Source organism: Scyliorhinus torazame, chromosome 20, assembly GCF_047496885.1.
Source record: "Scyliorhinus torazame isolate Kashiwa2021f chromosome 20, sScyTor2.1, whole genome shotgun sequence".
In the NCBI taxonomy this organism is placed as follows: domain Eukaryota; kingdom Metazoa; phylum Chordata; class Chondrichthyes; order Carcharhiniformes; family Scyliorhinidae; genus Scyliorhinus; species Scyliorhinus torazame.
The window spans coordinates 24,883,219-24,909,888 of NC_092726.1; the positions used below are offsets into that span (position 1 = coordinate 24,883,219).

At 50.5% G+C, this 26,670-nt stretch overlaps 1 protein-coding gene across 1 annotated transcript; it reads right to left on the minus strand.

Annotated features, from left to right (window-relative positions):
- Positions 1–3,010: 3,010 nt before the first annotated feature.
- On the minus strand, positions 3,011–20,621 carry LOC140396985 (low molecular weight neuronal intermediate filament-like). Its single transcript, XM_072485995.1, has 4 exons — positions 19,831–20,621; positions 12,895–13,212; positions 8,024–8,148; positions 3,011–7,247 (listed from the first exon to the last, which is right to left on the minus strand). The coding sequence occupies exons 1-4, from the start codon at positions 20,521–20,523 to the stop codon at positions 7,016–7,018; spliced, it is 1,368 nt and encodes a 455-aa protein (XP_072342096.1). The 5' UTR covers positions 20,524–20,621; the 3' UTR covers positions 3,011–7,015.
- Positions 20,622–26,670: the final 6,049 nt, after the last annotated feature.

Consider the following 26,670-nt stretch of genomic DNA (forward strand, 5'->3'; position numbering starts at 1 on the left):
CCACCCCGCCCCCACAGCCAGTCTCCTGGCCACCTCCCCCCCCCCGCCCCCTGCTACTCCCCCCGGCCCTGGCAGAAGGCCCCCGACCAGCGGCACGACTGCCAGCAAATGTTCCGTGCTGTTATCTGCCTCAAAGGACTTTAATCTATTCTGAACGAGAATTGTATCCAACGCCCCGAATTATTACAGCTGAAAGAGTGACACCGAGGTGAATTTAACATTGATGTTAAACAGCACACTGCTGATTGCTGCAGCTCTGTGAGTCACTAGCAGGGGAGATTTTGTCCTCTGTGAAGAATTCAGTTCTATAAATAGTTTGTGACCAGCCTCTTTATAATGAGAGAGAGCAAAACGGAGACGTCAGTTGGAATGGGGTGAATCTGAGTTTGAATGTTTTTTTTAAAATAGGTTATCCCAATGTGATTTTGTTTAAGGTTAAGGGAAGGTGAAATTAAACCATTCTCCCGCTAAGCCTCTTCCACGATTCAATTCGGTCATGGCTTATCTGACCTCATAGTCTGTGTGAGGTGTGCGCTTTCTCCCCGTGTGTGCGTGGGTTTCCTCCGGGTGCTCCGGTTTCCTCCCACAGTCCAAAGATGTGCAGGTTAGGTGGATTGGCCGCGCTAAATTGCCCCTTAGTGTCCCAAGATGTGCAGGTTAGAGGGGGGTGAAGGGGATAGGGCAAGAGAATTAGGCCTACGTAGGGTGCTCTTTCAGAGGGTCGGTGCAGACTCGCTGAATGACCTCCTTCTGCACTGCAGGGATTCTGAGTCCTCCTGCATTCTTCATTGAACCAGGCTGGATGCCCTGGCTTGGTGGTAATGGTGGAGTGGGGGATATGCCGGGCCAGGAGGTTGCAGATTGTTGTTGAATACAATTCTGCTGATGGCCCACAGTGTCTAATGGATGCCCAGTCTTGAGTTCCTAGATGTGTTCTGAATTTAGCACGGTGGTAGTGCCGCACAACACAACGCAAACTCTTTGTACCATTTACATAGATCGTAAATATTTGAGATCCCATAAAACCATAAGACATAGGAGCAGAATCAGGCCACTCGGCCCATCGAGTCTGCTCCACCATTCAATCATGGCTGATATATTTTCATCCCCATTCTCCTGCCTTTCCCCATAACCCCTGATCCCCTTATTAATCAAGAACCTATCTATCTCTGTCTTAAAGACACTCAGTGATTTGGCCTCCACAGCCTTCTGCGGCAAAGAGTTCCACAGATTCACCACCCTCTGGCTGAAGAAAATCCTCCTCCTCTCTGTTTTAAAGCCTTTAGTCTGAGGCTGTGTCCTCTGGTTCTAGTTTCTCCTACAAGTGGTAACATCCTCTCCACGTCCAGTCTATCCAGGCCTCTCAGTATCCTGTATGTTTCAATAAGATCCCCCCTCATCCTTCTAAACTCCAACGAGTACAGACCCAGAGTCTTCAACCGTTCCTCATACGACAAACTCTTCATTCCTGGGATCATTCTTGTGAACCTCCTCTGGACCCTTTCCAAGGCCAGCACATCCTTCCTTAGTCACGGGGCCTAAAACTGCTCATAATACTCCAAGATGGGTTGACCAGAGCCTTATCGACTAGGGTCTATTCACAGTAACTTAATTGAAGCCTACTTGTGACAATAAGCGATTATGTTATTATACAGCCTCAGAAGTACATCCCTGCTATTGTATTCTAGTCCTCTCGACATGAATGCTAACATTGCATTTCCCTTCCTCACTGCCGACTGAACCATGGGGCTGGTTTAGCACAGGACCAAGGCAGGCCAGCAGCACGGTTCAATTCCCGTACCAGCCTCCCCGAACAGGCGCCGGAATGTGGCGACTAGGGGCTTTTCACAGTAACGTCATTGAAGCCTAATTGTGACAATAAGCGATTTTCATTTCATTTTTTCACCTGCACATTAACCTTAACCGAATCCTGAACTAGGACTCCTAAGTCCCTTTTTGCTTCAGATTTCTGAAGCCTTTTCCCATTGAGAGAATGGTCTATGCCTCTATTCTTCCAAAGTGCATAACCTCACACTTTTCCACATTGTCCCAACACTGACCCCTGCGGAATGCTACTAGTCACCGGCTGCCATCTTGAAAAAAATCCCCTTGATCCCCACTCTCTGCTTCTTATAGGTTTATCTATCCAGGCAAATATATCACCCCCAACACTGTGAGTTATTGGGCTGGATTCACCATTTTTGAGACTAAGTGCGAAGGATCTGTGGCGTTTTACGATCCTGCGACCGGTGAGGGACTAGGAGTCGTGCCGAGTTAACCTCCGGGCTCCTAAACAGCTGGAGAAGGGCCGAGTCCGCGGTCGCGCATGCTCACGGCGACGGCCTACAGTGGTTGCGCCATAAAACATGGCGCCGGCCTTGCGCGGACCCGACCTGCCAGATAGTGCCCCCTGGTCACCCCCCACCAGTCCCCCTAACCCCTCGCGGAATCCCCCCCCCCCCATCAGCACGGCTCCCGCCCGACTGTGACGGCGCTGGACACCGTCCGCTGCCGCCGCGTTCCCGACCACTGAGACCACCCGTCGACCGCGCGGTCAGGAGCTCGGCCCATCGGGGGCGGAGCATCGGGGGAGGGCATTCACATGACGTCCTGAGGCCGTCCCAACGGCGCACAACGCGATGACGCCATTTTGAAGGGGGCGGGGGATAGAAAACCTGCGGCAAACAGGCACCGCCCCCAATTCCGGCGTCAGAAGGGATTCTCCGCCCGATCGCCGATTACGAAACCGACGTCGGAAAACGGTGAGTCCCTCCCTCTCTATATCCTTTGCAGTGGCCTTTAACGCGGCACTATAGCGACCGTCTTCTGGAAATCCAAGTATGCCACATCTTCAGCTTCCCCTTTAATCGCCCAGCTCATTACATCTTTAGAGACCTCTAAGAAGGGAATTCACAAGGGAAGACGAAATAAAAATTGGGGGATACATAAGGCAAGAGTCATGAAACACCAGAGAGACGGAGAACAGATATTTGCAGATTGCTGTAGTTGGTATCGGAATATGGAATTTGTTTTTATTGCGATCGGGTGCATCCACTTGGGGATTGAATGAAATTTGTGCATTTCCAAGGTGTGTGGGTCAGATTGACCCCTGCTCACATTAACATGTATTGAACATGATACAATGACAATCTACTGTGTTTTATACTTGCTCTCTTTCAAAGTTTAAGACATGTAACCCCTCTGTGATAAACGGCGCTGCTGTCCCTCACACTTATGCTGTAAAGCAGCATCATGCATCGCAGTCTCGGAGGATTATTCCAAGTTGCTCCTCACTTGGCGTGGAGGCTCAGTGACTCCTTGGCAGTTCATAGAATTTACAGTGCAGAAGGAGGCCATTTGGATCGAGTCTGCACCAGCCCTTGTAAAGAGCTCCCGACCCAAGCCCACAACCCCACCCAACCTTCTTGAACATTAAGCGTGGCCAATCCACCTAACCTGCACATCTTTGGATTTGTGGGAGGAAACCGGAGCACCCGGAGGAAACCCACGCAGACACGGGGAGAAGGTGCAGACTCCCCACAGACAGTGACCCAAGCCGGGAATCGAACCTGGGACCCTGGAGCTGTGAAGCGACCATGCTAACCACAGTGCTAACCACAGTGCTGCCCGTTTCACACCTCCAGAAGCAACCTAACCATCGTCTTGCTTCTACCAGTGGGGGCAGGGTTGAAAATTGTTACCTCGCCGTCACGTCTATTTGGGTCTACATTCCTCAGCCTGACGGAAAGCGCTTAAAATCCGAAACCACAACTAAAATGAAAACAAGAATGCTCGCGTCAGCAACATCTGGGAGAGAAAATAAGCAAGGTAACATTTGAAGCAGGATTTGTGGGATCATAGAGAGGGGAACTCTTCACCAAAGCAAAAGACAGGATGGGAGATCAAATGGGGGACCGGGGGGGGAGGAGCAGGGGGTGGGAGGTAACGGATGAAATTGTGGCGAAAAAATACTTAACAATGGGTTTGACAAAATAACTCACATATGGGATGAATGTAGGATTTTGTATCTACTGTATTCTGTGTCTGTTGCAGTCATATTATTAAAATAACTAAGGGTAAGGTGTCCAGATTATCTGTGATTAAGGGGTTAACAGCCAGGCAGGCTGTGATGTCACTCGTGAGAGGGGCTGGATCTGTTTTCTAGTTTCGTTTTCAGCCCTGCCACATGTCCGTTTTTAAAAGTTTCGTTTTCAGCCCTGCCCCGTGTCTGTTGTTTTATTTTAGTTTCTTTTCAGCCCTGCCCCGTGTCTGTTGTTTTATTTTAGTTTCTTTTCAGCCCTGCCCCGTGTCTGTTGTTTTTAGTTTCGTTTTCAGCCCTGCCCCGTGTCTGTTGTTTTTTTAGTTTCGTTTTCAGCCCTGCCCTGTGTCTGTTGTTTTTAGTTTCGTTTTCAGCCCTGCCCTGTGTCTGTTGTGTTTCAGTTTTGTTTTCTGCCCTGCCCCGTAGCTGTTGTTTTATTAAAGTTTTGTTTTCAGCCCTGCCCCGTGTCTGTTGTTTTTTTTTTTAGTTTTGTTTTCAGCCCTGCCCCGTGTTTGCTATTTTTAGTTTCACTTTTGCACTTCTGCTCTGGGTTCTGAGGAAAGGAGTTGTGTTTCTCAGGGTAGCACAGTTTCTTCACAGCTCCAGGGTCCCGGGTTCGATTCCCGGCCCCGGGTCACTGTCTGTCTCTTGACTTCTGAAAGCTTCTCTCCCAAGGACTTTGTGAATAAATCTGTAAGCCACTGAGTGCTAACTTTATTAATAAGTTAGCACTCAGCACTCATTAGCATTAGAATGCTAATGCTCACATTCCTAGCATTGTTTGGCATCTTTGAATTTGTCTATATATGTGTTTCTGGAACAGACCTCTTCATTCACCTGAGGAAGGAGCAGCGCTCCGAAAGCTAGTGACATCGAAACAAACCTGTTGGACTTTAACCTGGTGTTGTAAGACTTCGTACTTTATTAATAAGTGGCATTTGAACTGTGTGTGTGCATTTTGCTTTATTGAAATGTTAGAAGTAGATGGGAAAGTCAGCTCAAAAACCTTTCTTTAATTTTTTGTAAGAACTGTTTAACTGTTCATTGAAAAGCTGTTTGTTCCTTGGATGTGAATGGGCTTAATCCTGTGTTAATAACATTGTTTGTTTTAACACAAAAAATCGCTGGTTGTCAGTGGAATTATTCCTGCAGCAAAATATTCTTCCCTCAGTTTACAAATTGGAAAATTGTTGGGTGTCTTCCGGGATTTCCTAATCTAAGTTGGGGTGTGGTCCAGGTACCGGGTCACAAGCCCAACAACTGGATTGCAAGCGGCATTAGTGTGACATCTCACTCTCTGGAAATAGCCACTACAAATAAGCCTTTGAATTAGGTTAGCTTCTCCCTACGTTGTACAATTCTCTTGTAAAACTATTTTATGAAGTGAAGCTCTGCGCTCTTCAATGGGAAAGATGTCAATGCCCGTGGAGCGGGCCGGGGTGGGGGTGGGGGTGGGGGGTTGTCTCATTTGACGTGCAAAGTCAAAGATGCTCCTCGATGAGGGTGTTGCATGGTCAGGTGAAGGATTGAGCTCTCTCTCGCTACCAAGCTCCAACAATCTCCCTCAACTAAGTGTACCAGTGGGGCAGCACGGTAGCACAGTGGTTAGCACTATTGCTTCACAGCTCCAGGGTCCCAGGTTCGAATCCCGGCTTGGGTCACTGTCTGTGCAGAGTCTGCACGTTCTCCCCGTGTCTGCGTGGGTTTCCTCCGGGTGCTCCGGTTTCCTCCCACAGTCCCGAAAGATGAGCAGGTTAGGTGGATTGTCCATGATCAATTGCCCCTCAGTGTCCAAAAAGATTAGGTAGGGTTACGGGGATAGGGTGGAGGTGTGGGTTTAAGTAGGGTGCTTTTTCCAATGGCCGGAGCAGACTCAATGGGCCAAATGGCCTCCTTCTGCGCTGTAAATTCTATGATTCACATGGCAGCCATATCTGTGCCTTCCCTGAAGGACGTGGCCATCAGAATGCCATGGTTGGAGCAGCCTTGAGTGATAACCCATTGCCGTTGAGGAGGTGAAAGCAGCAGATCCTCTTCCCCTCTGTCTCGGTCTGCTTTGAATCTATGCGGCAACAGATGATAACCTGTAAAGTGCTTTGAGACACCTTCGACATTGAAGGCATCTTACAATTGTGTTTGTACTAACCACAACCTTGAATGGGTCAATTAAGAGACCCATTCAGAGTCCCTCAAATGTTAAACAGCCTCTAGTTCGCGTATCCGTAATCGGCATCCCTCATAAAGTTACCTTGCAAATACTGTCTGTGCGAAAATAATAGCAAGAATTCTGTCGCAATTACAAATAACTCTCAGTGTAAATCGTTACTCTGTGATGGGCCAAAACTAGAATACGTCAGATTATTTTGTCACAAATAAATATAAAGTAACCATAATGTTTTAATAATAACTTCGATCCTGGCCCCGGGTCACTGTCCGTGTGGAGTTTGCACATTCTCCTCGTGTTTGCGTGGGTCTCAACCCAAAGAGATGTGCAGGGTAGGTGGATTGGCCACGTTAAATTGCCCCTTAATTTGGAAAAAAAGAATTGGGTACTGTAAATTTATAAAACAAATAATAACTAACCATAAATCTCTGATTGTGTTGGACGTGTTATATCTGGGGCTGGATTTCTGATTCCCCCAGCCGCGTGTTTCTTGCCGCGTGCTGTTCGCTAATGGTGGGATTCTATCTTCCCGCCACTTGTCAACGGGATTTTCTATTGGAGCTACCCCACGTCGCTGGGAAACCGGCAGGCAGGGATACGCTGCCAACGGGAAAAGAGGATCTCAACAGCTGGAGAGTTCCGGCCCTGGTATTTCTATGAGTTGTAATAATCCTGACTGACTCCTGGAAGCTGTGTAATGACTGCAAAATATCCGACAGTTTAGCTCTTAAACGTTACTGTTTCTCGGTCCCTTGGTGGTGAGGGGGCTTGGAAATGGTAAGGAACAGCGGGGCGGATGATTTAAAAATGGATTAACTCTTGCTCTGCACTCTTCCTGGCTTGTCCCCCAAAGATATCCTGTTCTTTCTTGAGGCTGCTGTTTTCCCCGTGGCGTCTCCTCCTCTGCCTTTCTTGATGCTGGTCGCGGAGAAGGTCTTGGCCCCGGACATGATGGTCGAGGAGTAAGAATAGGTGGAGCTGAGGAATGCAGGGATATCGCTACCCACAGTGCTCAGCCGAGTCTCCTCCCCCTCCAGTAGTTTCCTTTGACGGAAAATATCACATTTAGTATCCAAAACCGTACATTCGACACAAATGCTTTCTAATCTCTGTGCGTTTTCAGACTCTATTTCATGATAAAATCTACCTTCGTATAAAACAAACACGCCAAATAAAAGCTGAAGTAGGCCACTTGGCCCCTCGAGCTGCTCTGCTATTCAACAATATCATGGCTGGTTTGTGTTGATAATTTCGTTTTTTTAAATTTAGAGTACCCAATTAATTTTTCCCAATTAAGGGGCAATTTAGCGTGGCCAATCCACCTACCCTGTTCATCTTTGGGATGTGGGGGCGAAACCCACGCAAACACGGGGAGAATGTGCAAACTCCACACGGGCAGGGACCCGGGGCCGGGATCGAACCTGCGACCTCGGCGCCGTGAGGCAGCAGTGCTAACCCACTGCTCCACTGTGCTGCCATTTTGTGTTGCTAATTGCTCGATACTAAACGTTATGCTTCTGAAGTTAACTGCCTTGGTTAACAAGCTTGTTGAGGGGCGGCACGGCGGCGCAGTGGTTAGCACTGCTGCTTCACGGCGCCGAGGACTCGGGTTCGATCCCGGCCCCGGGTCACTGTCCGTGTGGAGTTTGCACATTCTCCCCGTGTCTGCGTGGGTCTCGCCCCCACAACCCAAATACCCAATTTAGATTGGCTGCGCCTAAATTGCTCCTTAATTGGAAAAAAAAGAATTGGGTACTCTAAACTTTCAATACGTTTAATAAGCTCGTCAAGATATAATTATTTCTAAAGCAGAGGTTAACCTGTAGGCAGCGATTTCGATGTCCAGGGCCATCTTGACATTCAGCAAGTCCTGGTACTCCCTTAGGTGGTGAGACATCTCATTCTTCGTTGATCCCAAAGTGTTTTCCAGCTGGCCGATGTTCTCCTGCGGAAGTTAAAGGTGGCACAGTGAGGGGCGGCAGCTTTGGACTTCCAACTGCCCCGCGGGATGATGCCCACCTGAACGGCGGAGCATCAGAGAGGGCAAACCCCGGGCGCAGGCGGCATCTCAGTTTTAGCGAAGAAATGGGTGAGGAGGGGCCTGAATTCATCACGCCAAATCACCACGACTGGGATGTCTCTGAGGCAACGGATGAATATTGGGCCTTCCCTGACAGGACGGAGCGCCGAATATGGAGGTACACCAGCGTGAAGGGATCCCCCGGCGTGTTTGCCCTCTTGTGCCAGCTGTGGAAAGGGCTGTCACTCCCGAATGGGTCTCTACAACCATATTAGGCCACGTTCAATACAGAGGTTAGAACACCCCAGGCGCAGTCCATCGTCCCCTCAGACAGACAGATGCCAGTAATAGGGATGAATGTTGGCCAGGAATATTATGCTTTGTGTAGCTCGATGGGATTGTAGGGATAGGGCGGGGGGGAGTAGGCCGAGGTAGGGGGCTCCTTCGGAGGGTTGGTGCAGATTAGATGGGCTGAATGGCCCCTTCCTGCACGGTAGAGATTCCCTGAACTGTGAATCTGCTTGGTTTGCCAACAAGTGTATTACATTCCCCTTTTCGAAATCCAGGTCGGATTGATTGCAAAATCCCCGTTGTGCTCATGTGGTCCAATTGGATTCCCCAATTGGATTCCTCGCATGGTCCCGTATTGCCCCAGAAACGTAGCGGCGGATTGACCTAGACGTCATCTTGATTGAATGGGAACCACATGGCGATTATTATCATTTGTAAGGATAGACTCAGGCTTTGTTGCCATGGCCATCGAGATCAAATAGCGGGACCAGGCTCCCCACATGCGCCCAGAGAACTTCACCTTGAGCTAGATCGAGGAGCGCAAGAATTTGCGTCGCCTCAGCTCAGCGAGGGGGGGAGGCCGGAAAACCTGCTCCCATCCACACGTGACACAAGGGCCCGAATTTCCTGTCCGTTGTGCGCCTGCAAAACACGCCCCCCCCCCCCCCCGGAACGCGATTCCGTTAACTGGCCCGCCAGCGTGAAGCGCGCGCTGGGAAAGGCCGAGTATACGCGGGGAGGGTGGCGAGAGGGCAGGCGCTGGGGATAGGGGAGGGTGCGGACTGGCGCTGCTCCTGCGTTCCCTAGGGGGAGGGGGGGCACACAGCCCCCCCCCCCCCCCCCCCCGTGGAGTTGTCCCGGGGAGCTGCAAAGCTGTCAAAAAGATACACAGCGATGGGAAAAGCAACGCAAAGATTGTCCAGACAGCAAACCTCGAAGGCAAACCTCAGTCCACAGACACCTTTTAACATTTTTATTTCAGCCCGGACGGTTCAACCGGCCCCGGATCGAGGTTGAAGCTAAAATGTAAAGGCCGGATGGCCAATCGGGAACGTTTAATTCCAGTCAAGGCCTTTTATACTCCGTCCCAGTGATCGCGTCATCTAGACCGAAGCATTTCTTGAACTGAAAACACCGACAACCTGTGGCCAACTGGTACAGCCCCAGTGCCACGTGGGATATGCAAGAGGCATATCTGGAAGCAGAGAATGGGGAAGGAGCTGTGGGCCAGTTGGGGTTGGACAGAGATGGGAGGCAATTAAAGTAGGAATGCCAGAATTCTGAAGGCAGGGCTGTTGATAAGAGTGGACAGGGTGATAGGGGAGCGGGACCAAACGATCAAGGATAAAGCAATAAATACTGGAAAATAGGGCTACTGGTCTGAATTGGTCTTGTCTACCTTAAAATGGGACGCCAGTTCAGACCAGTACACCTACTGGCCTTGTGTACCAGTTCGGACCAGTACACCTATTGGTCTTGTGTACCAGTTCGGACCAGTACACCTACTGGCCTTGTGTACCAGTTCGGACCAGTACACCTATTGGTCTTGTGTACCAGTTCGGACCAGTACACCTACTGGCCTTGTGTACCAGTTCGGACCAGTACACCTATTGGTCTTGTGTACCAGTTCAGACCAGTACACCTACTGGCCTTGTGTACCAGTTCGGACCAGTACACCTATTGGGCTTGTGTACCAGTTCGGACCAGTACACCTACTGGCCTTGTGTACCAGTTCGGACCAGTACACCTATTGGTCTTGTGTACCAGTTTGGACCAGTACACCTACTGGTCCTGCCAGTTCAGACCAGTACACCTACTGGCCTTGTGTACCAGTTCGGACCAGTACACCTACTGGTCCTGTGTACCAGTTTGGACCAGTACACCTATTGGTCCTGTGTACCAGTTCGGACCAATACACCTACTGGTCTTGTGTACCAGTTTGGACCAGTACACCTACTGGTCCTGCCAGTTCGGACCAGTACACCTACTGGTCCTGTGTACCAGTTCAGTCCAGTACACCTACTGGTCCTGTAGACCAGTACACCTACTGGCCTTGTGTACCAGTTCGGAGCAGTACACCTACTGGTTTTGTGTACAAGTTCGGAGCAGTACATCTACTGGCCTTGTGTACCAGGTCGGACCAGTACACCTCCTGGCCTTGTGTACCAGTTCGGAGCAGTACACCTACTGGCCTTGTGTACCAGTTTGGAGCAGTACACCTCCTGGCCTTGTGTACCAGTTCGGAGCAGTACACCTACTGGCCTTGTGTACCAGTTCGGAGCAGTACACCTACTGGCCTTGTGTACCAGTTTGGAGCAGTACACCTACTGGTCTTATGCACCAGTTCGGAGCAGTACATCTACTGGCCTTGTGTACCAGTTCAGTCCAGTACACCTACTGGTCCTGTGTACCAGTTTGGACCAGTACACCTACTGGCCTTGTGTACCAGTTCAGTCCAGTACACCTTTTGGTCCTGTGTACCAGTTTGGACCAGTACACCTACTGGTCTTGTGTACCAGTTCAGTCCAGTACACCTACTGGTCCTGTGTACCAGTTTGGACCAGTACACCTACTGGTCTTAAGAACATAGAAAATACAGCACAGAACAGGCCCTTTGGCCCACAATGTTGTGCCGAACCTTTGTCCTAGATTAATCATAGATTATCATTGAATTCACAGTGCAGAAGGAGGCCATTCGGCCCCCTGAGTCTGCACCGGCTCTTGGAAAGAGCACCCCACCCAAACTCAACACCTCCACCCAACACCAAGGGCGATTTTGGACACTAAGGGCAATTTATCATGGCCAATCCACCTACCCTGCACATCTTTGGACTGTGGGAGGAAACCGGAGCACCCGGAGGAAACCCACGCAGACACGGGGAGGACGTGCAGACTCCGCACAGACAGTGACCCAAGCCGGAATCGAACCTGGGACCCTGGAGCTGTGAAGCAATTGTGCTATCCACAATGCTACCGTGCTGCCCTTAAGAACAAATAAATCTACACTATATCATTTTACCGTAATCCATGTACCTATCCAATAGCTGCTTGAAGGTCCCTAATGTTTCCGATTCAACTACTTCCACAGGCAGTGCATTCCATGCCCCCACTACTCTCTGGGTAAAGAACCTACCTCTGATATCCCTCCTATATCTTCCACCTTTCACCTTAAATTTATGTCCCCTTGTAATGGTTTGTTCCACCCGGGGAAAAAGTCTCTGACTGTCTACTCTATCTATTCCCCTGATCATTTTATAAACCTCTATCAAGTCGCCCCTCATCCTTCTCCGTTCTAATGAGAAAAGGCCTAGCACCCTCAACCTTTCCTCGTAAGACCTACTCTCCATCCCAGGTAACATCCTGGTAAATCTTCTTTGCACCTTTTCCAAAGCTTCCACATCCTTCCTAAAATGAGGTGACCAGAACTGTACACAGTACTCCAAATGTGGCCTTACCAAAGTTTTGTACAGCTGCATCATCACCTCACGGCTGTTAAATTCAATCCCTCTGTTAATGAACGCGAGCACACCATAGGCCTTCTTCACAGCTCTATCCACTTAAGTGGCAACTTTCAAAGATGTATGAACATAGACCCCAAGATCTCTCTGCTCCTCCACATTGCCAAGAACTCTACCGTTAACCCTGTATTCCGCATTCATATTTGTCCTTCCAAAATGGACAACCTCACACTTTTCAGGGTTAAACTCCATCTGCCACTTCTCAGCCCAGCTCTGCATCCTATCTATGTCTCTTTGCAGCCGACAACAGCCCTCCTTACTATCCACAACTCCACCAATCTTCGTACCATCTGCAAATTTACTGACCCACCCTTCAACTCCCTCATCCAAGTCATTAATGAAAATCACAAACAGCAGAGGACCCAGAACTGATCCCTGCGGTACGCCACTGGTAACTGGGATCCAGGCTGAATATTTGCCATCCACCACCACTCTCTGACTTTTATTGGTTAGCCAGTTCGTTATCCAACTGGCCAAAATTCCCACTATCCCATGCCTCCTTACTTTCTGCATAAGCCTACCATGGTGAACTTTATCAAATGCCTTACTAAAATCCATGTACACTACATCCACTGCTTTACCTTCATCCACATGCTTGGTCACCTCCTCAAAGAATTCAATAAGATTTGTGAGGCAAGACCTACCCCTCACAAATCCGTGCTGACTATCCCTAATCAAGCAGTGTCTTTCCAGATGCTCAGAAATCCTATCCTTCAGTACCCTTTCCATTACTTTGCCTACCACCGAAGTAAGACTAACTGGCCTGTAATTCCCAGGGTTGTGTACCAGTTCAGTCCAGTACTCTCAGTTCCCAGTTTTTCTGTTTTACCGTTTTCCCTATTGGATTTCCAAACGCGATTACCTGCAGGTTGCTGACCTCCCCTTGATGCCTGTCCTGCATCTCCTGCAGTTGCTTCATCAGGGATGCATTGGTACTCTTGAAGGCCTCAATTTCAACGGTCCGCGTCTGTAATTGGCGACGGTAGTCCACGATCTCCTCTCTGGCCGCGCGGACCGCCTCACTGCCGCCTGCCGCACTCCCGGTTAAGTTGGCAAACTTGGACTCGTACCACCCGTCTGCCCTCTGCTGGTTCTTCGATGCGATGGCCTCGTACTGCGACCTGATCTCCTTGAGAGCCGAGGACAGGTCCGGCTTGCTCACGTCGACCTCCACGGACACCTTGGCGACGTCAGTGCGAGGAAAAGTAATGAATTGCATTCTTTTTTAAATAACTTGCATTTGTAAAATACACTCCCCCCAAACCCCATGAAGTACTTTTAGGAGTGCCGTCCCTGTTTTAATGTGGGAAATGCAGCAGCCACTTTGCGCTGTCATCTGAGAGTACCTTTAAGAAATGGGTGTTTATAAAATAGCTGCAGTGGATGTACCTTTAAGAAATGGGTGTTTATCAAATGGCTGCACTGATGTCAGAGAGTGGGTGGAGCTGGTCTGCTTTTACTCGCTTTGGGCTGTCTGCTACAGTAGGCATTGTCAAACTCGGGGGCGCGACCCGCGGTTGGGTCGCGGGCGGGTGTTAGGAGGGTCGCGGAGCTGTCCGTCGCGGCGCTCCTGATCGCGCAAATCTGCGCGCAAGAGCCGCAGCAGCCGGCTGTTAATAACGCCGGCTGCAAGCTGCCTTCAAAATGGCCACAAACATGTAAAACAAATGCGGCTGCACTGCGCATGCGTGCCAGAAAATGGCCGCAGCTTTTTGTTTTACAAATTCGGGGCGGTTTTACTCATTTTATTTTTATTCTTTTTTACAAGTTCGGGGGGGGTTATTATTATAAAATTTTATAGGAAAAAAATGCAGAACTTTGGACAGATGGAGACTCCATACTTTTCGACACCGGAAGGCTTCACCTTCATCCAACATGTTCCATTGGAGGAGCGTGTACGAGGGCCAAAGGGACCCAAAACCATTTCCTCCATTTTTGTCAGCAGCAAACAAGGGAAGAGAAAATGGTGGGTCGCGCAGGTCGGCCGGTGTGGGTCGCAAAGGTCGGCTGGCGCGGGTCACAAAGGTCAGCCGGGTTGGGTCCCGAAGGTTGGCCGGCTGGGAAAAATGCGTCCCCGGAAAAAAAGTTTGAAGAACACTGTGCTACAGGGTGTGTTTTAGTTTAGTTTTGAGAGCTGGATAGCTGCAGTCACAACAAGAAGGTGTATTAGTCTCTCTCTCTGCAATCTAAAGACTGTCTCCAGATCCTTTGGTGGTTTAACAATAATACCTGTTTCTGTGGCGAAGTTAAACCTGATGTCTTTCTGTAAAATTTTGAAAAAAATCTTATGGATGTTGCAAGGAAAGATTAAGAGTTACTTATAGAGTACTGTATTCTTTGGGTCATTTATTGGTGTTGATAGTTGTTAAGATGTTTACTGTGGGTTTATAAAGTGTTAACTGGTTTCCTAAATAAACATTGTTTTAATTTAAAAGTACTTTAGCTCTCTGTTGCATCACACCTGTAGAGTGGGCCGTGTGCTCCCCATAACCACAATCTATTAAAAGTTGTGGGTCAGGTGAACTCCATGATACACTTTGGGGTTCTCTAAACCCTGGCCCATACAGCGCCCACAAGCTCCACAAACACCAATGTGGTAAAGACTGGATAATGTGATGTCGATGTCGGGATGAATGTTGGCCAAGACACAGAGCTCATTTGCTCTTCTACACAATAGTGCCACAAGGTCTTTTACATCTGCATGAATTGTTAGCAGGGGTTTTGGTTCCTGTGCATCAGCAACACCTCAGTGTTGCAAGTGTGATGAATCTAGGGAATTGTTCGCTATTGTTTTATATTTGGTTGTCATAATCTTATTAAACACCCTGGGTTCAAATACCTGCAGGCAGTATGTCTGCTAAAGCTGCGATTAAGGGGTCATAAAGGTGAGATAATCATTGATTTTAACCATTTACTTGTTTACGTATAGATGGCTAACGTAATATTGTTTATGTTCAGGAGGCTCCCTGGAGTGTGGGTAATTTATGAGGGACGGCGTTTAGTCCTAGCTAAGCAGGTCATGTAACATCTTCTTGGGATGCAGCTGATGTAGTTAATGGGAGGAGCCAGGTCTATCTGTAGTTTTGCAGTCTGCTATTAGAGTTTGAGCAGTGTGCCATAGGATTTCAGTCTGACAAGACCGAAGGATTTTCAAGTTGTTCCTGAAAGGGACTCTCTCTTCAAAGGTCTTCACAGGGAAGCAAGTAACCTTTTGTTTTAACATAAAAGGTACCTATTGGTCAGTGTTATCACTCCTATAGTTTCGTAGTCTTCCCTCACAGTCTAACAAATTGCAAACGTTTGGGATTCTCGTACACGAGTCCTAAGAACTGGAATATTAGGACGGGACGTGAACACAGGACCTCAGGATTCAGGGATCTGAGCGCTCACCCACTGAACCACAGACGTATGAACGTGAAGTGTAAAGCACCCAGGGACAATTTAGCAATGGACGCAGGGGTGTTGGAGACGCTTACTGTCCGGAACTGTGGTGGTTTTGCCTGGAAAATAGAAGATTCGCGTCCTTGCACTTAAATCATCTAATTGGTTATGCACAGCCAGGATATCTTGGTGGGCAGGAAAATCCAAGGATTCGGCAGCAAACGCTATCTCGCCCAACCTGGCTGCCCCACTGGGCACCGATTGGTTGCAGGCGGAACTTCACGCACCTCCCTCAGTCCCGCCTCAGAGAGTTGCAGCGCCAGAAGCCGCACTGGACAAGACTGGTACTGCAAATGCTTCCCCCCTCTTATCCCCAAGGGCCGAAGTCTCAGATGTCAGAACCAGGTAGGTTTTGGGGCCCTCAGGAGGCAGAGGCCTGGGGGAGGGGGTGGGGATGTTGGGGTGTGCAGAGAGGGGTTTGGGTTTCAGTAGAGTGGCTGGGGTTGGGTGGTTTGTTGGGGGGGGGGGGGGGAGAAGACCCTTGTAGGAACGAGACTGTTAAAAAGACACTGCGGATGGACGCACATCCCCCAATTTACGCCTGAGGCCTCTCCTGCCCTTGAACGCACCCCACCTGCCTGAAAATTGAGGGTGAGTGGGAAAGGACCCTTATATGTTCATTGACAGGTCACTGACGGGCTTCAACTGGGACAGGTGGGCAAGCCTCCTCCTCATCTGTCCAAGCATAAAATTGCAGCAGGGTTGGGGCAGGAGGAACACGACATTCTGCGGTCACCCACCACCCTCGCTGCCTCCTTCAAACCTGCCAGCAGGGGAAGGTGATAAACTACACCGTGCCAAGAGTAATTGAATTTCTATCAGGATATCACTAACCACAGGTACAGAGCACCTTTGATTACTCGCAGGTACCCTGATTGCGACGTTGTCAGTTGTGCCAGCGATTCGATACCGTCAGGGTCTCAGACACAATCATGAGATGCTCAAATCAGGCTCTGGGGGTGGGGGGGGGGGGGGTGGGGGGGGGAGGCGGTACACGGGTTCAAATCCCACCACGGCAGCTGGGTGGAATTTAAATTCAATGAATAAAATCTGGACTTGTCGCTAATCCCAGTAATGATGACCGTGAGTGTATCGTCGATTGCCGTAAAAGCCCATCTGGTTCACGGATGTCCTTTAGGGGAGGAAATCTGCCGTCCTTACCCGGTCTGGCCTACATGTGACTACATGCGATACGCGTGACTCTTAACTGCCCCCGAAACGGCCGAGGAAGGCACTCCGATCAAGGGCAATTAGGGATGGGCAAGTGCCCGTGAAAGAATAAAAAGGAACGTCAGCATTAAATGTGTGGGCTGTGCAGGCAGCAGATGTGAGAGGGAGACACAGAGATTCACTCGGTGATTAAAAAATAAAGCTTAAACGCTGTGAGTGTGAGCTTGTGCACAGATTAAAGAGAATTACACAGCACAGAAGGTGTCCATTTGGCCCTTTACCCTTGTCTTAGCTCCTTGTCCCCAACCTAGCCCCACTTCCCCTGCGCCTCTCCCATTAACCTGGAATATTTTTCCCAACGCTCCTTCGGAATCGCAGCTGAGCCCGTCACCCCTAGAGTCAGCGCATTCCCGACCACCTTTTGCAAGCTGGCTGTCGGTTAATTTGGAGCCTGGCTCGATGGGTTACTTGAGAAGATGCAAACTCATTACAGTACCAGCAGGGTGGCACGGTGGTTAGCACTGCAGCCTCACAGCGCCAGGGACCCGGGTTCAATCACGGCCTCGGGTGCCTGTCTGTGTGGAGTCTGCACGTCCTCCCCCGTGTGTGCGTGGGTTTCCTCCGGGTGCTCCGGTTTCCTCCGGGTGCTCCGGTTTCCTCCCACAGTCCAAAGATATGCAGGTTAGGTGAATTGGCCACGATTAATCGCCCCTTAGTGTCCAAAGACGTACAGGTTAGGATAGGGGTGGACGGGCTGTGAACATGGATAGAGTGCTCGTTCGCAGGGTCGATGCAGACCCGATGGGCCATTCTGTCCTGTAGGGAATCTATGATCTTGTAGCCCAGAGATCTTTCTTTGAAATACGTAATAACAGGCTGTGCACAACATAAAACAGGCAAAATGTTCGAGTAAACCCATTTAAGGATAATTACCAGGCATTTTAATGTTGATCGCCCAAAATAATTATGCCACAAATAATGTAATGGTATTGAAATCAGTGCAAGGTGTGCACCTAGCTCGTCAATGGCAAAGCTTTTGTTCCTCATATTAAGTACGATTTGGCGTAGCAGGATGGTTTTGCATCGGCAAAAAATATGGAGAAGGAAATACGAATAATTGCACATTCGGCCGAAGACAAACACAGCAGGTGAACAATGGCACATTGTTTGCTGACACCGATCGGTTGCCTTCATCAGTCAGGGACCAGGGGACTGCAGAGCTCCTGCATCCCCGGTGCACAGAGCTCAGGGGGAATGGAGCAGGGAAACATGTCCCGAGGCTTGTTGAATTAAATAAACACAAACTCACATTTTACAACTGGGGATCAGGTTAATGCTTGGCCAGTTGAGAGAGAGAGACACACACGTACACAGGCAAACACGCATATACACTCACACATATACACAGGCACACACGCATACACACACACATATACACAGGCACACATGCATCACACATATACAGGCACACACACACACATATACACAGGCACACATGCATACACACACATATATACACGCACACACACACATACACAGGCACACACACATATACACAGGCACACACGCATACACACACATATACACAGGCACACATGCATACACACACATATATACACGCACACACACATACACAGGCACACACACATATACACAGGCACACACGCACACATATACACGCACACACACACATACACAGGCACACACACATCACACACACATATACACAGGCACACACGCACACATACACAGGCACACACACATCACACACATATACACGGGCACACACGCATACACAGGCACACACGCATACACACACATATATACACGCACATACACAGGCACACACACACATATACACAGGCACACACACACACATATACACAGGCACACACACACACACATATACACAGGCACACATATACACGCTCGCACACACATACACAGGCACACACACATATACACAGGCACACACGCATACACACACACACATATACACAGGCAAACACGCATACACATGCACAGAAATACCCATACACAATATGCATACTGTATATGTGCACACTCTACCTATAAGCACATTATGTACATATGCATATATATAATGTACACATATTTAATATAATTTATAACATGTACATAATATTCTATGTAAGTTATAACTATATGTACATTATATATATGTGCACATTTATATATGTATGTATGTGTATATATATATATATAATCGTAGAAACCCTACAGTACAGAAGGAGGCTATTCGACCGTGTGAAAGGGCACCCTACCTAGGCCCACTCCCCCCCCCCCCCCCCCAATACCCCATAATCCCACCTAACCTGCACATCTTCGGACTGTGGGAGGACGCCGGAGCACCCGGAGTAAACCCACGCACACTCGGGGAGAACGTGCAGACTCCACACAGACAGTGTTGACTCCTATATTTCTGCTATTTGATATTAATATGCACATATTTTAAATTATATTATGCAGTATATATATTTGTACAGGATACACACATGTACATTAGATATATATATGTACACAATGTTTGTGCACATTCTTATATGTCCTGTATATATACATTATATACTTGCACTATATATGCACATTCATATGCACACACATCTTTTTTTATTCATTCCTGGGATGTGTTCCTGGTTGAGCCAGTATTTAGGTGCATTCCCGAGGGCGCGGAACAGTTTCTTAAAATAAATTTAGAGTACCCAATTCGTTTTTTCCAATTAAGGGGCAATTTAGCGCGGCCAATCCACCTAGCCTGCACATCTTTGGGTTGTGGGGGGGGGGTGGGGGGACCCACGCAGACACGGGGGGGAATGTGCAAACTCCACACGGACGGTGACCCGGGGTCGCGATTCGAACCCGGGTCCTCGGCGCCGTGAGGCAGCAGTGCTAACCCACTGCGCCACATGCCGCCCAAGGCGTGGAACAGTTAGCCCTATTTTCCCTGTCGGCCAGACTGGGTAAGGATCACCCAGTTTCCATGACTACATTAGTGGACCAGATCTTATGATAATGGATTCATGGCCATCTCATCTTTTCATTAAGACTTTTAACTTGATTGAGTTGAAATTTCACCGGATCTACCGGGGCGGGAATCGAAGCCGGGGGTCCCCAGAGCGTTACCCCGGGGTACTAGTCCAGTGATTATATATCACACACGGTTTACCTGGGATGCCTGCAGAGCTGCCTCCAGTTCCGCCAACTCCTCCTGGTGAATCTTCTTCAGGAAGGTGATCTCGTCCAGCAGGGACTCGACCCGCTTCTCCTGCTGCAGCCTGGCCAGGTAGGCCCGGTCCGCCTGCTGCCTGGAGGTGAGCAGGTCGCTGTGGGCCTGCCAGCGCAGGCCCTCCTCCTGCTCCTGGGCCTGCCGCAGCCGGCTCAGGCAGTCCTGCAGCTGCCGGCAGTCCATCTGCAGCCGCCGCTGGTCGTGGCCCAGGCCCTCCAGGCGGGCCCGGAGGTCGCGGATCTCCTGCTCGCGCAGTTGGCCCAGGCGGCAGGGCTCGGCCTGCTGGCGGCGCAGAAGCCTCACCTCGGCCTCCAGCGCCCGCTTCTGCTGCTCCAGCTGCCTCACCGTGTCGATGTAGCCCGCCAGGCGGTCGTTGAGGCCCTGCAGCTGCTCCTTCTCCGTGGTCCTGATGATCTTGAACTCGTTGTTGACGGCGCTGCATTGGGAGAGCTCGAAGCTGTCCCAGGAGGCGGAGGAGGGGGAGTAGCAGTCTCCCCTCATGGAGGAGGGTGGGGGGGCTCCTCTGGGAGCAGGGACCCTGCCCCCAGAGCCCCAGCGAACGCCCTTGGCCTGTGGGGCATCCCCCAAGACCCTACGGAAAGAACTGTGATAACATTCAGCTGCATAGCTCATTGTGACTGCGTCTTACTGCAGTCAGTGCTGCCGTTCTGGCTGCCCTGGTTTTATACTGATATTGATGCTGTGACTGCGACTAGCTGCTGCTGGTGTCTCTGCTGTTCTGCGGAGGACTAACACCTCTGCATAGCCCCTCCCCTTCTTCCTGATCCCACACCCCCAGGCCCCAAGTAGCCAATCTGCAGACTTGAACCCCCCCCCCCCCCTTTGACAACCTTACAGATGTCGGAAAGCAGCCTCGAGCCCGCTGTGCCATTCATCGTGCCACGCACCCGCACTCACTCCCCCCCCCCCCCCCCCCCGACCCTTTTTGAGAGCCTTGTTATTAATCTATCAATTTCCTTCTGGAGTATATTCAGCGACTTGGCCGCCGCAGCCTTCCGTGGTAGAGAATTCCGCAGAATGCGATCCCCACAGTATGGAAGGAAGCCATTCGGTCCTTCGAGTCTGCTACCCCCCCCCCCCCCACCCACCCCCTCCGAAACAGCAACCCCCCCCCCCCCCCCGCCCCAACTTTATCCCCATAACCCCAACCCGACCCGCGCATCTTTTGGACTCTGGGAGGAATTCGGAGCACCCGGAGGAAACCCCACACAGACACGGGGGCGGGGGGGGGGGGGGGGGGGGGGAGAAGGTGCAGACTCCGCACACAGACAGTCGCCCGAGGCCGGAATCGAATCCGGGTCCCAGGCGCCGCGAGGCAGCAGCGCTGACCACTGCGACGGCCGGCACTCGCAGGGCGGGTTGGGCAAATGTCGGAGCTCTTCCTCGTACAATTCCACAGCTCTCTCCCAGATCTCTATCCCCTCAGCCCCTAAGGTGTGCTGCAATGTCCTTGAAATGTTCAATAAATGAGAATACGCAATAAAAGTCTTCTGGAAGAACCCAAGTGTATTTATAAGGGAGTGCGTCTAGTGAAATAGAATGCCCTTTCTAATAACCCCTTGCCTTAATTATCAAAGCAATGACCTGGATGATAATCAATGCAGAAAGGCTCTGGGAAAAAGCTGGAACAGTGCATGAGGAGGTGTGGTACTGGATGACTGGCCGTTGAAGGGTTACCAAGGCAGCAGCCTACTAATGCTGCAACCCTGGCAGTTTAAAGCCACGAGGGGTTCCTTCATTTCATTACAGCGAGCTGAGGTGTCAGTAAGTATCGATGGGTATTTAATTGCAATCAATATCGGGGCTGTTTAGCACAGGGCTAAATCGCTGGCTTTGAAAGCAGGCCAAGGCAGGCCAGCAGCACGGTTCAATTCCCGTACCAGCCTCCCCGAACAGGCGCCGGAATGTGGCGACTAGGGGCTTTTCACAGTAACTTCATTTGAAGCCGACTTGTGACAATAAGCCATTTTTATTTCATTCATCTCGGACAAAGCCCAGCTTGCGTTCTTCAATCTGGCTGCCCGCGTCTTTGGCGAGAGGCCGAGAGTGAGAATTGGAACCGGGAAGACTGAGGTTGATCAGAAGCTGATTTAAATACACGCACATGCCGGCCTCCTCTGGCATTGCTCTGGTAGCTGGTCCTCCGGGTCCGGCTCCTCAGGTGCGACTGATCCTTATACACGCGGCCTCGTCCCTTCTACGACTCACCTTAAAAAAAAAATGAATTTACAGCACCCAATTATTATTTTTTTTCCAATTAAGGGGCAATTTAGCGTGGCCAATCCACCTACCCTGCATATCTTTGTATGGGGGTGAGACCCACGCAGACACGGGGAGAATGTGCAAACTCCGCACGGACAGTGACCCGGGGCCGGGATTTGAAACCGGGTCCTCGGCGCCGTGAGGCGGCAGGGCTAACCCACCGCACCGCCGTGCCGCCCCCTGATCTATGGCACACTTGGGGTGTGACAAACTTGCACCAACCATAAATCTTCTTGTAGAAATATCGTTTGCTTTCACGTGTGAGATTTCTATAAAAGGAAGGCACTGTTTCACTCGTGTCATTGTCACTCTAGATAAAGGGTATCTGATTAGAAACTGCAGAGATTATTTCGGAAGGTTTAGGAGGACAGGACGATGTGGGGAACAAAGGGCCAATATGATTCCGATGCGTTAGAAAGTGGGTTGTACTCATGGAAAATGGTTCCTTTGCAATATTTTTCCGTAACCCTTAGCTTCCACATCTTGCCTCCTGTGGTACTCACCACTGAAATGAAATGATGTATATCTGATGTATATATTAGGTGATTTGTGGTAAGGCCCCTGTTCTACAGGTACAGGGGTAATTCCCCGCCTGCTGGCTCCGCCCAGTAGGCGGAGTATAAATGTGTGTGCTCCCCGTACAGCAGCCATTTCGCCCGCTGCTGTAGGAGGCCACACACCTTAGTGTAATAAAGCCTCAGTTGCATTCAACTCTCGTCTTCGGGTAATTGATCGCACATCACCTCCTTTTTTGAGACCTGTTTTGTTCGGGATGAAGTTACTGTAGCCGATAAGCCCAAGCTGTTTTTTTTTTCTCTCCTTCTTCACATTTTTGTACTGACGCACTGGCCTCTTCGGCTGCACAGGACATTTCTAACCCAGGACGAATGAAGGCATGAGTGGAAAAAACGCATTCGGCCAGCTGAAGCTGTACTGTGTACAAATGTATGTTGTTGTAACGGCACTCGGAGAGTCTCTGCCACTTGAATCATCCCCTTGCACCCTCCAAATAAAGATGTTCGAACTTTAACCGCCTCTGGATGGTGAGGGGCGGAGGGGGGAGGCTATTCAGCCCCTCTAGTCTGTTCCACCACGCCATTGAAATCCTGGCGACCTAACCCCCCGCCCCCCCCATAGCCCACTTTGCCCCACATCCTTTAAGAACCTTTGGTTAGCAAACACCTATCGGTCTCAGTTTTGGAACCAACAATTGATCCGACATTAGGAATCATTTGTGGAAGAGAGTTCAATTTTTCGTTTTCCATGCAGAACTGTTTGCTATTTTCACTCCGACAAGTGGCAAGTTACGTTCGTGCCACACAAGTGTCAGGCAATGACTATCTCCTACAAGAGAGGATCGAACCATCGCCCTCTTGATTTTCAATGGCATTACCATCACTGAACCCCCACTATCAACATCCTGGGGGTTACCATTGACCAGACACTGAACTGGACCCAGCCACATAAATACTGTGGCTACCAGCGCAGGTCAGAGACTGGGAATCCTGCGGCGAGTAAATCACCTCCTGACTCCCCAAAACCTGTCCACCATCTACAAGGCACAAGTCAGGAGTGTGATGGAATACTCTCCACTTGCCTGGATGAGTGCAGCTCCCAACAACACTCAAGAAGCTCCACACCATCCAGGACAAAGTAGCCCCGCTTGATCGGCACCCCATCCACAAACATTCACTCCCTCCACCACCGACGCACAGTGGCAGCCGTGTGTACCATCTACAAGATGCACTGCAGCAACTCACCAAGGCTCCTTAGACAGCATCATCCAAACCCACGGCCTCTACCATCTAGGACAAGGGCAGTAGATACCTGGGAACCCCACCACCTGGAGGTTCCCCTCCAAGCCACTCACCAACCCGACTTGGAAATATATCGGCCGTTCCTTCACAGACGGCGTCATTAACGTATGAAAATATATCAGAAAGAGAATGATTGGGTTACCGAGCCCCGGGCTCCTCACTGTAAGTGTCCCTCCAGTCAGGACAATAACCCTTCACCAAAATTGGCGAGCTACGATTTGGGAGCACGTTGTTCCCGACATCTCAGCCACTCCGACCCAAGGCTGTTTTAAAAAAAAAACAATCCCCTCTTTTCCCTAGGGCAGCACGGTAGCATTGCGGATAGCACAATTGCTTCGCAGCTCCAGGGTCCCAGGTTCGATTCCGGCTTGGGTCACTGTCTGTGCGGAGTTTGCACGTTCTCCCCCGTGTCTGCGTGGGTTTCCTCCGGGTGCTCCGGTTTCCTCCCACAGTCCAAAGATGTGCGGGTTAGGTGGATTGGCCATGATCAATTGCCCTTAGTGTCCGAAATTGCCCTTAGTGTTGGGTGGGGTTACTGTGTTATGGGGATAGGGTGGAGTTGTTGACCTTGGGTAGGGTGCTCTTTCCAAGAGCCGGTGCAGACTCGATGGGCCGAATGGCCTCCTTCTGCACTGTAAATTCTATGATAATCTATGATCTACAGTGGATTTCTGCCCTATCTCTCGGCTTCCAGTTCGGAGAACTGGGAGAAACCAAGTCTGCTTTTCCACAACGATTGATGGGACATGTTCATTCAGCCTGAACCACAAGACCAGCTATTAATAAACCCCCCCCCCCCCACCCCCATTCGTTAAGCAACCAGCATCCTTGAAAAAATAGACGCTTTGAAATTAATTGATTAGTACAATGAGGCGGCTGAAGGTTAAGGAACGTGGAGTCGGCAACACAGCCTGGGAATGACAAGCAGGTGGCTGCAGGCGATCCCACTGTTCTGAAGGAGCACCTCCCAAAGCGGTACCTTCTGCCGCTTGTCAATTAGCAGTCAATGCTGCCACCTTGTGGCCATTCGCATTTTAGCCAGGCAGCGAATGAAACTCCGATTTGAAACAATTTGAAACAGAGCTGTGGCCAAAAAACAGGGGCACCAAAAGAAACAGGAGTCAACATAGCCACAACCGTTATTCGGAATTGTCTCCTCGGACGTTACCTACTGGACCCCAGCTGCACATCCTTTGCAACAGTGGGAAGAGACAGAATGCCACGGGGTCACTGTGGGATCTTTCCCAGCCAGCCGGAGGGCAGGCAGAGTCTTGCTTCCACACCTCACCCAAGGGGAAGCACCGCAGACAGTGCAGCGCACCCTCAGCACTGGGATTGGGGACATTGATTGGCGCGCCCCAGTCCCTGGAGTGAGACGCGAACCCACGACCTCGCGATTCGGAGGCAAGCATCCTACGTTGACAGAGATTCAATATTATCGATCCCTGAGAGAGTGGGGACGATATCTCCAAATGCATCGACTAATGTGTAAAGGGGAAAGAATTACTCCCGGGTCTTTCAAATATCGCCACCTCTGGATTCAGGGCCATCTCCACACCCAGCACCTCGGACATCATGTCCGAGGAGCCCTGCCAGAAGGGCCCAATGCACCACTTTAAACCGGATGAGGCTGGGCCTTGCCCACGACGAGGACGCATCCGCCCTCCGCAGCCCACGTCCCAGCCCTCACCTCCCCCCACAGCTCCTCCTCCCCTCCCCTCCCACACCGCCCATTTCCTCACCATCGCGGTATTTGCCGCCCGATAATAACTGATCAAATTCGCCAATGCCAGCACCCCCCTGGTCCCTGTTCCTAAACGGCCCGCCGCCCTGCGGAGCCTCCCCGGACACACAAACCCTGAGTTCGTCCACATTAACCTCCCTGAAAAAAGACTTGGGGACAAAGGTAGGGAGGTTCTGAAACACAAACAGAAACCTGGGCAGCACCGTCATATTCACTGTCTGTACTCGCCCAGCCAGCCCCAGAGGCAACACATCCCACCTCTTAAACTCCACCTTCATCCCCGCTACCAATCGGGCCAAGTTCAGTCCGTGCAGCTGGGCCCGGCCCTGCCACAGCTGGATACTAAGGTACCCGAAGCTCACCCCCACCACCCTGAATGCTAACTCCCCTCACCTCCTTCTGTATACAAGGAAACCCTGAATTCAACACCGCCCCACCGCCCCCAACCCACTCAATCCCTCTCCAATCGTTCTACGCCCTAAGCGCCTGTGGTAAACCACGGTATTGCATTATATTGTGTTGTACTTCCCTGGGCTTGTCCAGGTTGGCTCCTCCCCTCGGGCTTCTGTATATAGGTGCCAAGTCTCCGCCTCCGAACCAGTTCGGGTCAGGAGGCTAGCTGTTTAGTGTATTAAAGCCTCAGTTACATTCATCACTCGTCGCGCGCTTATTGAAGACGTATCAGCGCCATTGCCACAGCTCTATCTCCAAGGCGAACAGCATCAGGGAGAGCGGGCACCCCCTTCCTCGTCCCACAGTGTAGCCCAAACTACCCCGAACTCACCCGGTTCGTCCACACATACCACAGGCGCCCTGTCCAGCAGGCGGACCCAAGCCACAAATCCCTGCCCGAACCCAAACCGCCCCAGCACCTCAAACAGGTACGGCCCACTCCGCCCGATCAAACGCCTCCTCTGCGTCCGTCGCCGCCACTAT

What these genes read in the sequence shown, in the direction of transcription:
- LOC140396985 (XM_072485995.1), bottom strand. Translation starts at nt 20,523, where the DNA reads ATGAGCTATGCAGCTGAATGTTATCACAGTTCTTTCCGTAGGGTCTTG. An exon ending in CAGCTCTGCAGGCATCCCAG is followed by an intron (nt 13,213 to 19,830) that starts GTAAACCGTGTG and finishes GACGTCGCCAAG; the next exon opens with GTGTCCGTGGAGGTCGACGT. An exon ending in GGGAGGTCAGCAACCTGCAG is followed by an intron (nt 8,149 to 12,894) that starts GTAATCGCGTTT and finishes TAACTTCCGCAG; the next exon opens with GAGAACATCGGCCAGCTGGA.